Below are 20,492 nucleotides of genomic sequence, written 5' to 3' on the forward strand. Positions count from 1 at the left end.
ACGTTTTCATTCCTAAGAATTTGCATGGGGGTCTCAGAAATTTCCTCTAAAGTTCAATGGCTGCAAGAAGATAAAAACTTGGCTTTAAGTAAGAAGCCAACTCCATTCTTCCTGAAGTCCAAGAATAATAAACATGATACCTTGCTTTGTATCCTCTTCCCATCTGCTGTCAGTCACTGCTGGTCTTTGCTGAAACTGAAGCATCCTTCTCTCCTGTTCTCTGTGCATCCTTTGGCATGTAGGAGGTAACTCACTGTACCCTGGTTGTTGCTTTATGTGTGTAACACAGCTTGATATGCATAAGAAGCGATGTAACTTGGACAGACTTGGCAGAGCTGTAAAAGGTACAGAGGATGCTAACTCTTGCTTTACCAACTCTTTCACCATCTTCTTAGCTTGGTCTGACACTTGGAAACTGACCATTGCTGCTTCTGCCACCTCTTTGAGATTTTGGGCTGATTTGTTCTAGAATAGAGTATGCATGGCAAGAGGAGAGCGTTTTCTCTAACTGTTTCTGTTGCTGCTGACAGCAATATAAAGCACTACAGCTGTGGAATCAACCAAAGTTGTTACTCAAAATGGCCAAAAAATAGGAGTGTTTCTCTTTCTTGTCTACATTTCTATCTGAAGAACATAGTTGCAGAGGAAGTTTAATACAAAATTTTTTTTTTTCTCCTAGTTTTTTTTTGAGATTTTTGTACCACTTTAATAAACCGTACAACAGGCCCTGGATTTTTTAATTGCTTATGTTGTGCTCAATTTGGATAGTTATAAGCAGTACCCCTTAAATTTTATGCATAAAATAAAGCATGTGCATCAACATGCTTCAGAATGTATTGAAATTTAACCCAGACTATGAAAACACAACGACCTCAAAGCAGAATTACTGAAGGTCATGCTGAGTTCCCTTTGTGCAAAAACTTTCCATTATATGCTGAAATTTGTTTTTAGAGCTGTGTTGTGTGTATTCTGTAAGGATCACACTTTCTTTACAAGGGGGACCGAGTTGCACATCTTCCCTCAGCCCTTCTCCAAGTCGAGCCCCGGGCATGAAGGTCAAACGGGACAACTTTGTCCCCTTCATCCTTTCTGTCCCCAAGTCCGTGCTGCTTTCTCCGTCTCGGCCTGTCAGCAAGTTTCCATCACGACACGACCAACTCCCACACTTGCCGCAGCTGCTTTTGTTTTGAATGGAAGCCCCAAGGACACCTGCAGCCCAGGTACAGCCGGGGGTGGTCTGGCGCAGGTAGGCGGGCCGGAGGCCGGCACGGCGGGAGGAGCAGCTCCGCGCCTCTGCCGCGGCCTCCCACGCGTGCCCCCCATCCCGGAGCTCCGGGCGCGTCCCCCTCCGGCCGCCGGGACTCTCTCGGCCGCCACCAACTTCAACGCGGCACAAGCGCTGGAGTCCGCATGGCTCCGTAAACACGGGCGGGCTCAAAGGGGCGGCGGGGCCGGGCCGGGCGCCGCCGCAGTAGGACGCGCTGGCAGCGTTGGACCGCCCTTCTTCCCTCCTCCCTGCCTCCCTCCCGCCGCCGGCAGGGGGGGCCCCCCGGCGCTGTGCCCGGCGGCCCCGCGCCCGCTGCCGCCCCCGCGGGGACCCCGGTGGTGCGGGGGGCCGCTCCCGGGGTCCCGCGGCCGGTGGCGCCCAAGGGGCCGGCCACGGCCAGCCTCCAGTTGCCGGCCAACTTGCAGCTGCCCCCAGGTGAGTGATCCCTCTCGGGCTGCCCCGGCTGCGGGCACGTCCCGTGTCGCGACTTAGCCGGCATGTCGCCGGCGTCGCTGCCGGGGGGCAGGTGGGCAGGACGGAGCCGCGCTGCCCTTGCTGCTGGAGATGAGCCGTGGCGAAGGACGGGCAGGGCGGCGGGGGTGGCGGTGATGGTAGCGGCGGTGTGGGTTTCGGGCTGCTCGTCTGCCCCGAACTTCTGGGGACCGGCGTGTGCGTCTGCCTTGCCGGGCATTGGCAATGTGACTGGATTCAGTCGGGTAGCGCTGGGGATGCTTGCAGCCTGTCTGAAAGATGGATCTGGAAGCCTCTGGATAATGGCAACTTCTTACTTTGCTGGATAGCACGAAGAGCAGGAGGAGTAACTAAAAACTCAGCGGCCAAGTTACCATCTGACTTGAAAAAACTGCTCGAGGCTTTAGTGGAACTTGGATGAAGGAGTATTTCGGGGAGGGGGTGTGAGCGTGGGCTGGCGGCTGCAGAGCGGCTCGGTCACTTAGGGAGCGGGTCAGGTTGCCCGCTCTCCCCTGCGACCGGGCGGTCCCGAGGGAATTCTCGTCACTGGCACAACCAGGCCGATGTGACTGTCGATGGAACAAAATACTGCCGTGCCTAAGGAGGGCAGAGTTGAAAGTTCATTACGTGTTGCTCCTTGAAACACTTTTTTGCTATGAACCCTTTGTGGGAAACATAAGAGTCCGGAGAGATACTGCCCTTACAGATGCGAAGTCCTTCTTTCTATAGCAGCAGTGAAAATACTAACGTAGGAGTTGCACAGTGCTGATACACATATCTTAATACTTTGGAGAGCAACAGAGGATTAGCCAGAGCTTTCACCTGCACTTTCTCTTAAGAGGGAGAAGGTTCTGAACTTCCCGCTTCTTCCTGTTGGGCTGTATTTAAGTGGTTTTTTTAAAAAAAAAAATAGTCACTTTGCTTCCACTGGTCTTGGTTGTGCTCTGTTGAGACCCCAAGATATGTAATAACTTTATTGCTATTTGATGCTGTAATAATTTCCTGCCAGGACAGTTCTGTTGTTGGAGCATCTGTTGCAATTACTTTCAGGTTGGCTGTTGCTGAAAAGGATGTCAGGCTTTACAGTAATCCCTGTGCTGGTAGTGCGTGTTTGCTTTTTTTTTTCCTTCTTTTTTTTTTTTTTTTTTTTAGTCCCAATGTCTATCAAAGACATGCACCTCCCAAGGAAATATATAATGCTAATTAAAAATAGTCTTTAGTCAGTCAGTTTTACTGTAGACTTCCCAGCACTCATGATGCTGTAATGTCTGGGTAGTCAGCAGTCAAGGATGAGTCTAAATCCTTGCCAACTTTCCTCTGAAGTGAACCATGATGGAAATATATTAACTTCTTGGATGGAAATATATTAACTTCTTGTTCTGGGGCTTCCCGAATGTTCAGGTTTTGTATCTAATATTTTTGTTTTCTGGAATGCATTGACATTCAGTTAAACACCTTTCTGTGAAGGCAGATGCTCAGGTGAGTTGCTTGTGAATTGGGAACTAGAAGTTATCAAAACTTGTGGGTTTTTTGTAGTGGCTTAAGTTTGATTGCATCCAGGTAAACTGTTGAATGTCATCTGACTTGAATTGTGGTAGGAGGCTGATGCCACAAAAGTAGTATTACCCCTCACTTGCATCAGCCTTGCTCCTGGGACAGTGCAGTCTTTGTATCAGAAGTTCAGAGATGCTGGTACTCTGCAGCATTGTAAATTAAAATAACTGTATGGACTTCAGTGCTTTAGAAGAAGCTAGACATTGTCAGATTTCATACAAAGATCAATGTTTCAGGGAAACTTGCCTATTTAATTGTTGCAAGGTTATATAAAAATGCATCCCATCTTGAAAAAGTGTTAGTATTTTGCCTCTGTGTTCTAGATGGATTCAATTTTTAATTAATAATAAAAAATGCAAGATGGATAGCACTAAAGCTACAAGTGCTAGCAGCATTAAAAAAAAGAAAGTGGATTAAACCACCAAATTCCTAGGCTTGAAAAGTTTTTATTTCAAGTTAACTGCCAAATCTAGCCATACGGGATAAAATACAGAAGGGGGAACGCACTTAAGTTTAAAATCATGGCGTTCAACTTTTGTGGCACCAGTTAAGAAAAATGCGTACAGAAAACATCCTTCCCTTGAATGTCCTTGTGGTCAGAATACAGCCAGGAGTTGGGAAAAGCAGATGACTTGATAGTGACTGACTCCTCATGTCTCTGAGCACAGATTGCCCATCTGCCAAGTGCCTCTTTTTGTCTGGTTGCCCAGGAAAGATCATTGAGCTTTACAAGTTCTCTTGGTCTTGAAGGACTCAGACTTGCTTATGAGTAACAAGGGTTTTTCATCACCTTCCTATGATTTCCTCTACCAAGTGCTGGTTTTCAGCGGAGCAGCCAGCTGTCAGAGCAGTGCTGCTGATGCCCAAGGCCATCCTCCTGCACCAGTGCATCCCTGGCTGACCACCACTGAAGGCTTGAGCACGCAGTAGGACTCCAGCTGGTCTGACTTCAGGGTTTGGGTGTGTACCATCAGCTCTTAACTGAATGGCTGGGCTGTGTCCTCCCAAATGGAGGGGATTTGATCTGCTAAAGGGACCTTTTCTCAGTTGCTCTCTTTGTTGACAAGGACAAGGCTAGCAGCATTCCAGAAGGTAATTTGCAGGTAGCAGTCTGGGTTTGCAGAGAGCAGAGGCATGGCAAGTCCTGAGCTCCGTGTGGCCTGTGCTGATGCGTACAAACCTGCAAAAGTCTCACGTCATGGACCATCTGCTTAACAAGAAATTGTGTCCTTGATTAACCTGAGTTTAATGAGGGGGGGAGAAATGGATGGGCTGTGCTGTTAAACAGGAGGAAATAATTGGGAAGGGGAAGGAGAGACAAGGGCTGTGACAAATGTGTATAGTTCACCTTAGTGTCTTTGGGCCCCACTCTGCTTTGGAGAAGTGGAGGGTAGAAAAAGTGCATAAAAACAACAAAAAGAATGTTGTTTCTTGGTTTTGTTTACTTTCTTGAATTTAGGATTTTGTCACTTCTGTATCTGTACTTTCAGTCTATCCCTGGCCCTGGAATGCTTGTTACAAGCAGGTGTTGAAAGTACAATTAGTAGATAAATCTGCTTCTCTGCTGGTGGGATGAGAATTGAACCGGATGCCAGGGATCCTCCATTGTTACCTTCAATCTGCTTAGAGCAGGAAAACCCTTGGAAAACCTCACCTTGTGCCGCTGCTACTGGCTACAGGGCTGTGGCAGCAGCTGCTATCACTCTCCACTGTAGCATTGGCTTCCTCTTGTGTGTATTTCTGTTTTATGCTTTCCATTACTGCTAACACCAGTGGACCTGAGCAAGTATGGTGTCAGCAAAGAGAAGTTGCCCTGAGTGTGCTGTATTTCACTAGTAATGTGGTGCAAGGCATAGTCTCCGTGTAAGGTTTCCTTTGCACCTGACTTAGAGGGGAACAGCAGCAAGAGCAGCTTCTTGGTTTCTGTTTGCAGCTCAGTTGTCTTTGCTTGGATATTTCGCCTTGTCTGTGGCAGGTTTTCCACTGCCTGCAGCTTATCTAGGATGATGGTGGGTAACTTCAGAAAGCACAGGCACTGTGTCAGGTGGCTGTGCTGTGTGGCATGAAGGAGGCAGGCAGAACGTGGACTCCTGTGGGTAAGAAGGAGAGAACCTGTGGGGTATTCCAAAACTGCAGTGGGATGGCATGGAGCCTGGTCTTGTCGAGTTTCTCGTAATTTTCTGTAGAACCTAAGGTAGGTAACCTGAAGAGGTAAGGGCTGATAAACATCTGGATGCTGCTGCCTTCTGCTTTTGAAATTGACCTAATGTGTCTCATGCAGAATGCTGTGAATGTCCCATGTCATGGTCTAGTTGTTGTTTTTCAGTGGTAAAACCATATGAGAAATCCGATATTTCTGTATTTGTATCTGGTCTGTTGCTTTAGAGTTGCTCCTTGCATAGGAGGTAATGCTGATTTTAAAATACTTCTTATATTATATTTGAGTAGGAGTAGGCTATCTAAAGATTTCTTGTTTCAACAGGCAGAAATCTGTAGAAATTCCTTTGAAGTATGCAATTTCTGGATGTTGATAATCCCATGAAGTCTGAGCATGGTACTTGTGCATATACCAGTAGGGGCTAAATAATCGGTGCTTTTAACCTTTTTTATCACAATTACATCCTCTGTTTAGCAGGCTTCTGGGGATGGATTCTCTGCAAACTTTTCTCTTGACATTAGGTGACATTGATCAATTTTTTTATTTTTTTTTTCCTGAGGAAGGGTGAACAAAGCTTTGGTGGGCTTGAAGAACTAAGTCAAACTTAGTGAGGAAATGTTTTGTGCTGCAACCATTTGAAATTTCAGCTGCATTGTAGAGCTGAATTTTGCTTTCAGGACTGAGTGTATCTAGCAAAATAATGCCTTCTTATGATTAAGTACACAGCCATGTGGGAATTAAGATTTAAATCTCGGCAGAAGATGTAAAGCTAATGTCTAAATTTATGGTTTTCCAACACAGAAAAAAAAAGATGCATTAAGAATACTGAAGCACAGAAATATGATGCTCAGTAAAATTAATGTTAGATGCTGTTCAGATTTTACAGTCAATTGGAGTGTATCGCAAAGAATTACAGCTACAGTTTGGTGAAGAGTAAACTTTTTTTAATCTTCAGAACAGAGAAAGTGAGCCAGACTTGTGTTGCTTTTGCAGTATTTAAAGGACCTTTCAGCTTCTAGCAGTAAAAATAGTGTCATCCACACACAATTGGCAGCTGGAAGAAACATTATTAATTATGTTTCAGTATTCTTTTTCCCAAAGATGCTGATAAAATCTAGGTAAGCTCATGTGTTGTTACTTTGAGTAGTTATCATACCAGGTTTTTAAGTAATTTTAGAGAACCAGGTATTTGTAATGCCACTTGATTGGAATCTGTGCTGTACCTATTGGGTAGGATTGTATTTACAGATGCAAGTATATGCAAGTTTTGATGTAAATTGCAACGCTTCTGGTAACTATCAAAGATGACTGTCATAACCAATTAGGCAAAAGCAAAAGGCAAATACTTTTTTATAATTCTCTTTGGATGAAGCTACTTTTCTGAAAACTGATAATGTCAGAAGAAAAGCAGGTATAATTTGCAAAATGAAAGAGACCGCCATAGATGCTTTTAAGTGCCTTGCTATTCAAATTGTCAGGATTAAGGTCTGTTCTGCCATCTGGATCACCTTTAGAACAAAGTTCACTAACTGATCTTTTCCACCAGTGTCTTGAGGAAATAGTCTCAGTTTGCAACTGAAGTGGGGTAAAAAGGCAATAGATAAAAGATCCTTGTTGCTAATGAGCAAATCTAGGGTCTGTTAAAGCTAGAGAACTGATGAAGCTCAGTGATCTTACTGCTCTGTAAGAACAGTCCCATGATATGGTAACACTTAATTTTCATAGCTCATGTTTGCAGACTTCTTCCAATGCGCACTTCCAGTTTGGTGGAGGCAGAGGGGATGCTTTCACTAGTACTGGCTGCTCCTAGGAGTTGCCTGGAAAATCAGAGTTCCTTGGGTGAATGTCCAGGCTAGATTAACAACTGGGTGAAACAGCATCCCTTGGTTGGCACAGCACCTGGAGACTTTCCCTGGCAGCTTGCCCAGTGGCAGTTGCCACCTAATCCCAGTGGAGCCCTGGGAGCCAGGTCCAGCTGACTGATGGCTGGTGCATTACCAGGCAGTCTCAATGGGGCAGCCAGTGCTTTCTGTTGAAGGGGGTAGGTGCAGTCAGAAAGAACACCTTTATACATGGCACTTGACAAATATGACACATTTCTGGTGCCAGTTTCCACAATATCTGTGTAGACAGAAGTTAATGTTTCCCATGAAGGTTTTGCTGTCTTCTGCAATAATTTTTGTTTGCTCCATCACACTTAGAGCAAGGTGGTGACCAGTGTTAAAATTCAGTGTTGATACCTTGTTTGCAAGTGAAAAACCATCCAGCTGAGGAGTGACTTTGCACTTTTGGAAGAAATGAAGTGGAATTCAACTTTTTTCCGGTCCCCAAGTGAGCAACGAGGAGACAAGGGTCCCATTTAAAATTAATCTGAATTAACTGACTTGATTCTCATCTTATTTAAGAGAAACAGAGATTTAAAGGGGACTGATCTTGTCCTTTCTTGAAACACTACCAAAACACCAATGATGTGTTTAGCAACTCCAGTTATAAAGTTAAGTTCTGTGGTTCAACTTTTCAGATTTCTCTGTAACAGCTGTTACAGAATGGCTGTTCCAGAAATGCTAAGTGTTGGCATACCTTCTGGTCCTTAGAAAGCCATGTGCTGTATATGTATGTGGCTGCAGTGTGCCAAGCATGTAACTTGCTGTTTGAGGAATTCCACTCCAGTGAATACTCGGAGTACACAAGAGGATGTGGTGTAGAGACTTAATGCTTCTTTCAGCGCAGTAGGAATTGTCTTGAGAGTAAGGAAGTGTCACTTTGCTCCTTTGAGGTACTATTTCACTGCCATCAGCTGAGTCCCCAGTAAGTATTTGAAGCTCCTATATGAGGCAATTTGTGTCCTGGAGAATGCTCAACTGAGATCATCTTAGCTGTAGACAATCCTAGAGCTGTCTGATTGCTCTGATAGGAAAGCAACCTAGCCTCAAGGTGCAAAGTAGCAAACCACAAAGATGGGATGTGGAAATGCTGATGGGAAATGATCCCAGTTGGTGAAAGGCATGGCCCAAGGACAAGAGCTGGATGTTATCACGATATCACATAAGGCTCTGCCTTGTGGTACACAGTGTTGGCAGGGAATCCCCGATGCCTACACGCAATAAAAACAAAGCCTCTTGGGATTCAGGTGTAATAAATACACTCTGAATCCAAATAGAAACTAGTGCTATCTTGTAACCATGCCCAGAAAACCTATTGGTTATTTACAGCCCTTCCAATTACCAATGCAATATCCAAATTTTCTTCAGATGGTTTGTATGGGCATCTGCTGCTTTGCAAAAAAACTTGACTACCTTTGCAACTGGTACAGTTATACTTCTGCTTAAGAGTTCTACTATAACTGTAAAATTATGTGGCTATAAATGTACTCTCAAGGAAAGAAGCTCAACTGTATGTGCAATTGAGGAGAACTCTTAAAAAACACTGAAATGTGGGCTAGTATTCCGTGAAAAGGCATCAGAAAATGTGAAAACTATGGTGGCTCTGTTGCTAGACTGTTAAACAGATACCCATCTAGGCACCAAAATGCATTGATGAGCAGCTGGTCTCCAACAGCTTGGATAAGACTTGCTGGTTGAGCCGTGTGTGGAACTTAGCTTCAGAATTTTGCAGTTTCAGCACTTTGTGTCTAGTTCCTGGAGAAAGGGAGGGAGAGGGGACTTTGTTTGCACACTTGAAAAAGTTGTGTGTATTCCAGACTGTTTTAAACAATAGGATGTCAGAGTCTTCTTCATCCTGCCTAGAAGAGATAGATAGCATTGTCCCTTTCCTGGCTCCCTGCACTTGGAAAGCCTGTGTCTGTGCTGGGTGTCTTAGGAGCTGGTGCCTGCTGTTAGCACAGAAAGGTGCTTAGCCAGAGAAAGGCTGGAGTTACTGGAGGCAGCAGCCTTTGCTGGGATGTAAACCCCTCGAGCTGTTAGTGCTCACAGCACCCCAGACAGGCTGGGAAACATTAATGCTGGTGGAACTGGCAGCTGGACAGTGATGTCCATGAGGAAAGCTGGTCAGTGGCTTTGGAAAAGTGGGATGTCAGACATCAGCCTTGGAAGTAGTAGGCCAGAGTCTACATGAATCTGCAGTGCAGTTGGCAAAGATGCCATCAACACCTTTAAAGAACTTACAGATATAATATTGTGTTGTATTTTATATGGACTGTGTTCTGTTGTAGCATGAAAGAATATGAGGATTATGCCCTTTGAGTTTTTTTTCCTGACATGGAAATTAATGATTTCCATATCCGTGGGCAAAACAAGGTGTCTTTCATTGGAATTCAAAATCTGATGTTTCATTGTGACTCTGCAATATCTACATGCTAGTCACTGGTCCTGAGCCATTGCTATAAAGACCCATTAGTTTAGAAGCTTCCCTGGAACAAAGGGAAAGAGCACAGAGGGAGATTTCTGAGATATGTAATTATTTAGTTTGTGAAACAAAATGTGAATGAAATTAATTGTTTGAGGGCCTTGGATGTATGGTGAGTGATTCTGGTTGCTGCAATGGCAGTGCTTGGTTGTGGGTTGGAAATTGCTGAATTCTTCTTACATCAGCTAGAATCGACTTCCGAAGGTTGGATTGATTTGTTGTATGGAGTAAAATGTTTTGTGGGTGTAGTGTAGATCCTGAACAACTTATCTTGACCCCATGTAGTGTAGATGAACCCTCTGCCCTGCTTATCTGGGAAATATGAGAATACTCACAGGCATTTTTCCCAAGAAAAGCCCAAAACAGTCAATCCTTGTGACTTCACGGAATTTCTGTTGTCTGAAGTCAATTGCATTTAAAAATAGAAGTTAGAGATCATGATTGGGAGCCTGTGGTAACTTGGTGTAGCCTCTAGATCATTGTAGCTTCATTCCTAAAACAGTGAAAAGCACAGCTGGATGTTGCCTCCAGACTGGGCTGTTGTCCTGGTTTCTTCATCTTCACTACAGAAATTTGCAGCAGACATCTAGGAAAACTCAAGTACTGAGTGAAGTTCATAGGGAGTAAGTAGTTCTCCTGCATGCACTACAGATCTGAAAGCATTACAGCCCCATCATATTAGAAGGATTATGTAAATCATGTGAAAGTTACATTAGTGTCTTTCACAGTATTTCATTAGCACTTTGTGCCTCTAGCACTCTTTTTAAGCTATCCTTTGATATAATGCACCTTGATACAGTCACTGCTGGTAGTCTACATCTCTAATAATGCTCTTTTTTGGTCTGTCTTATTCAGTTATGTAATGTGTTTTTAAAAATTTTTAAGTGACCTATTCTGTGGGGCTCAATAAATGGAATTGAAGAGGAAAAAACCAGGCTTTTTCTCTTAAAGGATGGCTTTAGATAGGAAAAACTGTATTCAAACCTGTTGCATGGATTAGTAGTGTTTGGTGTTTCATTTTCTGAATTTTGAATGATCCTAAATAGTCAAAGAAACTTAAAACCAATATTCCTTTTTAGTTGCCACTTAGTTTCCTATTAAAACATGACCTTCAAAGCTTGGTCTTAGCTTGAAATAACTGCCTTAAAAGCTTTCACTTTGAGTAGCTCAGTGAAAGAGTGGCATTTGTTTAGGAACAGAGAGCTCTGACACATTACTGTTGTTTTAAAACATTTTTGTTGTTCAGTTACTGATTTGAGACCTGGAAGTCCCCATTTAGCCTTGTTTTTATGAATGGGTTAAAGTGTACTTTACTAAGAATGGCAACATACCTGATGCAGACATTCCTTGTTTTGAAATAGGCTAAATTTACCCTTCTTTGAAAGCAGCTTTTGTGACTTGTGTTCTTTTACATGAGTTTGGCCTCATTGTGGCTGGTTCTTGCTTGTATTTTATTTTAGGAGCAAAAGACTTCATTTCCTCACGTTATTCCCTAGCCAGTAGCTCACAAGAGCTGCTTGGTTGCACAGTTGGGTTGGAAACCTTGTAGTCTAAGTGGTGGTTTAACATGACAACTTCAGCTTCAGGTGTAGTAACAGCGTAAATTCTGTCTCTACTAGAGCACAGATGCCAGCTGGTTCGTCTCAGGAAATTCCTGGGTGAAGTTCCCCTTCAGAAAGGGTCTCAGGCTTATCTTACGTGGTGGAAGTTGCTCTTTTGGTGAGCTGCTTTTAGCATCCATTGGTGTTCAGTGCTGCTGCCTGAAGCCCAGAGCTTCAGCTGGCAGCACAGGTTTATGTTAACAACATTGTGGTTTCCTTAACACTGTTTCCTGAAATACAGTGAAGCCCATGCAGGTGGCATTGCCTACAGTGGCATAAACAGATCTCTGACGTTATCCCACAGCTTCTTGCTCTTGTCTCCAGTGAGGTTTTGGTGCTTTTGTGTTAAAATGCAGAGGTATCTGGAGCTGATCCTCCAGCTAACTTGTGTTTCTTGGTTCCTGGGTCGGGTGCTGAACCAAGTTCAGAATAAGCTGGGTTTCCTTCACCGATGGTGTTGGGACAGTGAAAATTTGTAGCAGAGGGATCTCAAGTTTGTGAAATGAAATGAAATTTCCTAAGAAGGGCTCTGATTTTCCATTGCTGACAGTGCTGACATGTCTAGGTAGAGGCTGATCTGGATGATGGCTGCTGGAGCTTTGCAGGACTGCTGCCAGGCACTCCTCCTGAAGGCAGGGTACCTGCAGCCCTGGTTCCAGGAGAAGGCAGGGCACTGGGTGTAGATCTCAATGAGACCTCCTCAGGGTGAGAAGGTGGCTCCTTCTGTGTAGCTTTGGAGGAACCTAAGTTGGGTTTTGGTTGTCAGGTACTTCCCCTCCAGCCCTCTTTCCGGGGTTGCAGCTGAAGAAGGGTGTGCAGAGAACAAATGGGTGAAACAACTGATTGTGTTTTAACTGGCTTCTCTGCCAGTGCAGGAAAACCAAGTAACTTCCCAAAGTGTTTTTGGCAGGATGGGCAGAATCTCTAAGGACAGAAGTCTTAATTCATTGTAAAAATGTTTGTTTTTTTTTAAATCTGCAAGAGACATCGGAGTCCTCCAGTGAAGCAGGTAAAAATAATTCCTTATGGTAACCGGTCACTGTGGTTTGAAAATAGGAACAGCTATGTAGCCCCAAAGGGATTGTGCCTTGCTCTTACTATCAAAGTGTGTGAGCAGTGAGACATTTGTTCCTGCTCTCTGAAACAACTCCAGTAGAACTATCAAACAGTGTTCTTGGAAGTGCAGCTCAAAAGAGGGCATCTCTAGTGTTACGAGGATGCTTCATTGCTCTTCATTTACTACCATTGGTGCTGATATTTTGCTCAGATTGCCAATACTTTTTCTGTTTTTAAATGCAGTGCTGAGAGGTGTTAGCTGAAACTTCATGCTTCAGCTGTTCAGAGGTCCTGTGTTGTTTCGTGTGTTGTCTCTTCGTTTCTCCCCATTTTCTTGGGGAGTTGCAGTGACTGCAAGACATGTTCTGTTTTCACATTTATTTTGTTAGTATTTGCCTTCTAGTGAATGTGAAAGCAGCTCTTGATAAGAAGTACTATCTTTCCCCCCTGCCAAGTGAAGAATGTGGATTCTTACACTTATTTTCATTTCTGATGGTAGCGTCTTGGTAGCTGCACAAGTCTGTTTATGTGACCTTTCTACTGAGAGCCTCAAGGTTACCATCACCTGCTGTTCCCTCATTTCACACTTGTGCAGCTGTATAAAAGTGTATGAGACTTCAGGTATTGGTTTTGAGAGCCATGGAACCTCTTCTTCTGGCTTACCAGACCTCCTGTGCCGCCCCTTGGAGTCTGTGTTATTGGCTGCAGTATGGGGTTATTGCTTTTGTTTCCAGGCAGAAAGGGAGTATCAAAGTTGTGAAAAACTGTAATTAAATTGTGGCAACCAGAGGTAAAAAATAAGTGCTGTTCTCAACAGCTTTCAAAGTGTTTCAGGCAATTCATGTGTCAGTTTACTGTCCCTTTGTGACATTAGGTTGTAACTGCCCAAAACACTCTCTTGTGCTTGGACAAGATGTGGCTCTTCAGTGTGTGGAACTGTAGATATAACAGTTGTTTCAAATTTGCCTTCAGCTTTATCTGTGCTAGCATCAGGCATCAATGGCATTAAGCCTGCAGAAGCAGTAGTTAGTAGACTATCATAATACGGGTTTGGAGTTAGAATTTTGCCAGTGTCACAAAGAGCTGCTGCCATGAAAAAGTTACCATGCCTTATTAAAAATTCTGCTAAATGGAACAAAGATAGCAAAGATTATTGTTTGTTCCAAGGTAACAATTTCTTACTCACATGCTAGTAACAGGCATTATCATAGTTGACTGTTCCAATCAAGGCTATGACCACTGGAGTGGCCACAGGTAATTTCTTCTGTGGATGCTCTCACCAAGTTATTTTACAGTATTCTGATTCTGTATGGATGTCCTTCTGTTGCTTAATCCTGTTGCTGGGGGGAAAGTTGCTTTATGTTACATAATTTTTGGGATCGTTATTATCCTGCTCAAATGTAAAGGAGCTACTTTGACTTGTTAATCCTCTAGTTGGTTTTTGTTTACCTTTTCTTTTTTGGAGATGTTAATGAATTTACATATGAACTGTATTGTATTTGCATAAACTTTCTAGTTCTGTCCTTGAGGTAATTTCCTGTCAAGCAAGTAGATTGTGCTGGAAACTCACCCCATTCAGGTGACTGGAGGATGGGATAGTTTTCCAGCAGGGTGTCCATCTCTGGTGAATGCCGACTGAAAATGCAGAACAGTAGGGCAAAACCAGTCCCAGCTCTGTAATCAGGTTGACTTGTATCAATGTGGTTTCTCAAATGCAGGGTAGAAAATGCACTTCTGATAATTTGACTTAACAGACAAATGTAATGAGTAGTGACAAAATATCCAAGTACATGAAAACTAACCCTTCATGCATTCCAAACCTCTAAAGGAATGAACTTATAAGTTTATATGTGCCTTCTCAAAGAGTAGAGCTCTCAGTGATGTTTTAAACCAGGCTTATAAAGAAAAAGCCTAAAATCTCCAGTAGCAATACTTCTGCCTTTCTAAATGTAGACCTAGAGCAAAGAGAAATGCTACTGCTAGCAAAACGTGGTCAGCTTTCTCTCTTTCAAGTGAAATCTGCGTAAGCATGTGTGAACAAGGAAAAAAATGTCCCTTTTCTGGCTGATGATAAATTGTTTGCCATGAATCACTGTCTAAGTAAGATGGCATGAAAAGGAAATTAAAAACCTAATATGTTTTCTGTAATTCCGGTTATTCATTGATTAAATTAAATGATCCATCTGTACCTAAATATAATTATAGTCAAGTCATCAGTGGAGGAGGAGAAAGCTGAGTTGTCAGATGGAGTTAACAGTGTTTTTCTGAATACACAATTGCCTTGTGCATCTGCCCCATGTAGTAAAAGCTGCTTGAGAAAGGAGGGGATCATGTAGATGCTGCTCTTGCAGTTCTCAGTTTGTGTCTGCTATGTAAATGGCAATATGTTGATGTTACAGAATTTTATACCAGGTTTTGTGTTGTCTTGCAACATCCTCTTAAGCTTTTAGATGTGGAGGATGAAAAGCTGTTTCCAAGCATGTGGTTATAGTTTGATAGTTTTTTTTTTTAAATACCCCAAAACATACTCAACAAAACCCAGCTCATGGAGCTTGTGGCTTTTTCTGTTGTATGCATTTCAACTCAGACAGAAGCTTTAGGCTGTATTGTATGGTAGTGTTTTGACAACTTTCAGACTAACCAAGTAGTAAAAAGACTTTCATTGCAGTCTTGTTTTACACTAGGAAAGATCGTAAGTGTGCATAGAAGATCTTGGTTTCAGATATTTGGTAACTCGCAAGAAAGTTTAATGCAGTTCTCCAGAAACATTGAGGTAGTCTTATTTACGTATCTGGATTCTCTTGTACCTCCTCCTTCCTTCTATTTGAAAGGTCAGTGTTAAGGGAGGATGTTTGGGGATGGTGTTTTCAGTGGTGGACTTGTGCAGCAGCTGCTGTTGGAGGCAAAGGAGGTGAGACACAAAGGTAGGGTCCTCTGTGGCTCCCTTGAAGAATCTGACATGGTACAGACCAGGTATCCAACTGGCATTTTGTATTTGTCATTGTTTTGAATCTTCTGAATTTTTCAGAGTTGAGTCCTTAGGGGAGGAGGGAGAAGGCTTTGGTAGCTGAATGGTCTTTTTTTTTTTTTTTTTCCCCTTTCTTTTTTGTTTTTAATTATTTCCCGCTGTAATCTCCATATTTGGCTTCAAACTGCTTCAATAAAACCCTGGGTTTTAATGCTTTTGGACACAACTTTGACCAAGGGACAGCTTCAGATATCTCCGTGACTTGATTTTCATGGGAGATCATTGCCCTCTTGACTGGGTAGGATGGTCTTGGTTACAGGTAGGTGAGCTCATACTAATCAGGCTTCAGTTCCCACTGCAGTTTTCTCCAAGCTGTGTTTTCACCTCTGAATATGTGCGTAAATGTTCAGAAGCTGAAGAGGCAGCCAAGTGTGATAGTGGTGATGAATTTTGCAAGTTGAAGAACTGCTTAAAATTAGTGTTAAAGAAATCCCAGAGTGTGTGTATATTTTGTGTGTCTGTCTTTTTAATGTTCAGAATATCTTTTGGACTCAAATGGTGAACTGCTTTGCAATTTGCATCTTGTATGCACACAGTGTTTCAGTGTGGCTGGTGGCTAAGTTTTTGTCTTGAATTTAGGGATTCTTTTCTGTCATAAGATGCATAGTAAAGCTAGATGTGCACTTAATTCTTATATTTCTTGGCAGCTTCTCCTTGGAGTGATAAACTCAGTATTACATTATCAGTGTGGTCTATTTATTTCTTCCACAGAAATATAGGAAATCCATAATATAACTTAATTTCTAACAATCTAAATGTGTTTTTTTTCCACAGGAACTGTTCTTATCAGAAGCAGTAATGGCCACCTAATGCTGGTATCTCAACAGGCAATAGCAGGAGCACAGAACCAGACACAAAACAACACAAGTGTGAGACCATCTGTGCCAACCAGCACACCTGCAATTAGAATATGTGCTGTGCAGGTAACTTCTCTGATAACTTCAATTTGATGTAGCTGTATGTTATGTAGTTATAACAGGGTTTACAAATAAGTTGTGGGGGGTTAAGTGTTTCAATCCTTTCTGAATGGTGTTTGAATCTGAATCCTTCTGATGGTGTTTGGTTTTGCACCAATAAATTATGTACTTTGCTTTCTTGCCTGGGAAAAAAACTTGTGAGCTGTTATATACGGTAAAGGTCAAATTAGTGAACTCCTCTCTGATGATGATGATGTAAACCAATGTAAGAAAAAAAAATGCCAGCCACTGTCTAAATGGTAACTGCTAGTATCTAAAACCTTGTGATCCTCTCTTGGGATGTTTCTCCAAAGCTGAGTAAAGCTGAGGGCTTTTCCATGTCCCTAGGATGTTCCTCCTTCCCTGAACTCTGCTGGCTTTTTGCTTCCATCTCTTGTAGTGTAGTCAGCGCACAAGAGTAGGGAAGTACATGAAAGTAACAATTCACTTTATTTCTTTATTTATTAAATTTCTTTAATTTTATTCTGATTATACTTTATCTCTAAATGCCCCTGAATCTGCTATTGAATATTAAACTGGTAGACAAAGAGCTTTATTGAGCAGTGTTTAAACTATATAGACTGTGTGAATTATGCCTGTAGTATTACTGTAAGATGATGTGTCTCAGTTTGTATCTGACCCCAGCTTCAGTGTCTGTTTTGTCACTGACTTGTCTGACAAGTGTTCTCTGCCCATGTGTAATTATTTTTTATTTTTATTCTTTCAAAGAATTCTGGCACACAGTTAGTAAAGAAAATAGCAGCTGCTCCTGTGAAAACGTTATCTCAAACTACAAATGCTGTGGTTTCTACTGTTCAGACACCTGCTGTAATACAGGTACTTTGCAAGCTTTATAGTATGGTGGAATAAGTGACAGAAAGAACTAGAGAAAATATGGATGCATTCTTGTTATTTCTAACTGTAATATGGTTTTCAGTAAGCTTAGTAACCTTTGTTCTCATAACAAATTATTTCCCAAATCTGGTTTTTTTTTTAAATGCATAATTTAATTAGGTTTCTGTCACTGTGTGTCAGATAATCTTATCTCACTACAGTAGAAAGCGCATGAACAATGAATAAAATAAATAGTTCAGAGAGCCTTTCCAGTGCTTTTGTACACTGTGACAGAGCTCCTTCAATCTCTTGCTAAATCTTTTCTGGGAGATGTGCTCCTGTTGGAATTTTCTGATTCCTTAGTGGGGAAAAAGGTATACCTGAGATGATGTTGAGGGGAAAATGAGCTATCTGCGCCAATCAAGCTGTTTTTCATGTGTATGGCTTTTTTTCCCCTCATTATACATTGAAGGAAAGTCATAGCTGAAGACCTGTTCTCTAATTGAGTGTGGCAGATGGGTTCCACGGGTGCAACTGTAAATAGGCAGTGGTTGAAAATGCCTCATTATTTTTAGATAGTATTTTTGTTTTATTTCCTAGGTGTTATTTTGCTTTTTCTGGAGAAAAATGCTGTAGTCCTCTTCTGAAGGACTTCTATCACCTGCAGAGTTATGAGATTTTTCGTGCATATGGTTCATCTTCTGTTCTTGGGGACTAGACTTCTGCATAAGCATGTGGAATGAAGAGAAAACTACATTTTTCTGTAGATAATATGTTCTGGTCTCATAATCTGGAGAAGAAATCATGAAAAAGTCAGAAGTCTGGCTTGTACCTATATTTTGTGACAAGAGTTTGAAGGAGACTGAGCTGTAGCAGTTGACAGCAGAACACTCAGTAAATGGGCAGCATCAGTCAGTCATTCAAAAAAACATGCTAGATGTATGTTCTTGACCCTTAGGGTGTTTGAAGGATTGAGGGATGTGTTTGCTGGTAACAGTCTGACTAACAAGTTCATCCTTCTGCTGTTCTTCTGTGTCAACAACTGAACACTGCTCACTCTCTGTGCTCTTTTTTTCACTTCTCTCTCACTACAGATAGCTAGTGTTGGGGCTAAAGGGGAAAACCCAGAGGCCTCTCTTAATACATTTTCTGTTTTGCTTAGAATGGGAACAGTGTATGCCTTGTGTCTAAATACAGCAATGGATTTTCCTTGCTTTTATTTCGGAATACTAGTTTGCAAACTCTATGTTTGTGATCTCTGCATAGAGGTCTTTAGTATATAAAAAGAATAGTCATCTACTATACTACCCTTGCACTGGGGAAAAGAGATGAAGGTCATCCATCATCTGATGGATGAAGTTGCCTGCATCCTCACACTCTCATGTGGATAAACACTGAGATTCATCATGCTATTAACTTCTCTTTTTTAAACTTATATCTGCCTTTGGCTTGGTTTTTCTGTACTTCAGTTTCGTTTGATGTAGTCTATTGAACTTGTGTTCTTCTGAGATATTTAAAGACATAGACATGGAGTATTTTTTGTAAGCTGTTCTTTTTTTTTGTTCCCCACTGTAGAAACTGGAACACTTGTAATGAGCTGTAGGGCTGGATTTAAACAGCAGGAATGATGACTCTAGGAAAAATTAATAGAGCTGTTTTGTTTGGAGTGGCTTCCTTGAAGCCCCACTGTTGTGCAGAGGATTGCAAAGCCCTCAGTACGAGCTCCTTGTACAATGAAGAGTAAATAGAAGCAATATGGATACATCTTGCTGTCATGTGGTCACGTTGCTCTTCACTCTGGGGTGGACAAGAGAAGAGTGCTGAAAGGGGAGAGAGTGCAAAAAGTTGATGGAACCATCTGGGGAAAGGATGGCAGAGCCCTTGAGTCTGATTTCCTTGGCAGAAATTCATTCATCAGTCTTAAAATAACTTCCTCATCTCAGTCTTGACAATTTTTTGAGGTCACAGGAGACGAGTGTTTGTGTGGAAGTATGAGGTCATCACAGAAAGTGGTGGAGAGTGGAGAGGAAATAATCTTTGGCTTGGTTGTGCATCTTCAGTCTTGTGTGAAATACAACTTGGAATAGTGTCTGCGAAACTCTTTAGGTACTGACTGCAGGATTATTCTCCTCATCAACAAAAATATTTCCCTTTTTGATGTTACTGAATGTTTAAGCTCTGAGGTTAGACAAAATTACCTGCACATTCTTATTTTTCACCTGTTTCCCAGATGGGGCAACGAAGCTGCAAAGTGTCTAATTAGCATCATGCTGGGGCACTTTCATTTAGATGCAGAGCACTTCTTCTCTTGAAATGACTTCAAAATATGCAGGATTAATGCCATTTTTTTGTGGTTACTGTTTCTCTGTTGCTCAAAGTGAGAATGAGAATTGTCAGTAGCGACAAAGGTTGACGGCAGATGACAGAAGTTAATTCCCATATATTCATTTTCCTGGGAAAAGGGTCCAGCAGACTTCCTGTCGTTTCCTCCCTCAGCTGATAAAATGCTGTTCTAGTCTTGATGTGTAAGCATGCTGGAATTTGCAAGAGATCAGCTCCTGTTTTCGACTTTTAAAAGCCCAGGGCATTGCAACTTGGCAGATCTGCATTGTGTCCCCCTCCGTCTTCCTCCTGCCCATCTGTTTGTGGGATTCTTGTGCCCAGTTTGCCTCCCTGTGGTCTTAGAGCTGTTGAGCCTCATCCTTGGAAGAGGCAGTGGTGGTGGCAAAGATCCTGCAGAGAGCTATTAAAGTGTTACCAACAGTGGGAACCTAAGCTAGGAGCTTTCTGGTAGCTGCCTGCTGCTTTCATGTCAAGCTGGCACCAGCTTGGGGAGGGGAAGAAACCCACCCAGAAAAAAAAAATATTAAATATATGACCAAAGCGTTGTGGTTTTGCTTTAGCTTCAAGTGTTCGTTCATTAATTTTCCCCATCCTGAAAGGCTGATATTCTACATGATGTCTGTCCCACTTTTGATTAGTTTTTCTTTTATCCACGGTAGGGTAAGTTAAATTCCTGTCTGTTTTATGATTGATGCAATTAGCAAGTATTAGTTGTGTCTGTTCGACTAAGCTGGGGTGATGGAATGTGTTAAGAGTCAGTGAAAGGCATTACATTGTGCAGATCTGAACATAGAATTTGAACTGCAAAACCCGACTTTCCCTTCCTCTTCACAGGCTTGGAGGAAAGATGACACCCAAC

General features: G+C 42.3%; 1 protein-coding gene across 1 annotated transcript in view; it reads left to right on the plus strand.

Moving 5' to 3' along the window:
- Nucleotides 1-295: 295 nt before the first annotated feature.
- TAF4B (TATA-box binding protein associated factor 4b) overlaps nt 296-20,492 on the plus strand; it is a 71,603-nt gene continuing 51,406 nt past the window's right edge. Inside the window, exons 1-5 of the mRNA XM_015652548.1 lie at nt 296-344; nt 1,101-1,471; nt 1,540-1,702; nt 16,275-16,423; nt 17,186-17,293. Of these exons, the coding sequence (XP_015508034.1) occupies nt 296-344; nt 1,101-1,471; nt 1,540-1,702; nt 16,275-16,423; nt 17,186-17,293 (840 nt within the window). The remainder of the gene's footprint in view (nt 345-1,100; nt 1,472-1,539; nt 1,703-16,274; nt 16,424-17,185; nt 17,294-20,492) is intronic.

This window comes from Parus major, chromosome 2 (genome assembly GCF_001522545.3).
Source record: "Parus major isolate Abel chromosome 2, Parus_major1.1, whole genome shotgun sequence".
NCBI classification, from domain to species: Eukaryota; Metazoa; Chordata; class Aves; order Passeriformes; family Paridae; genus Parus; species Parus major.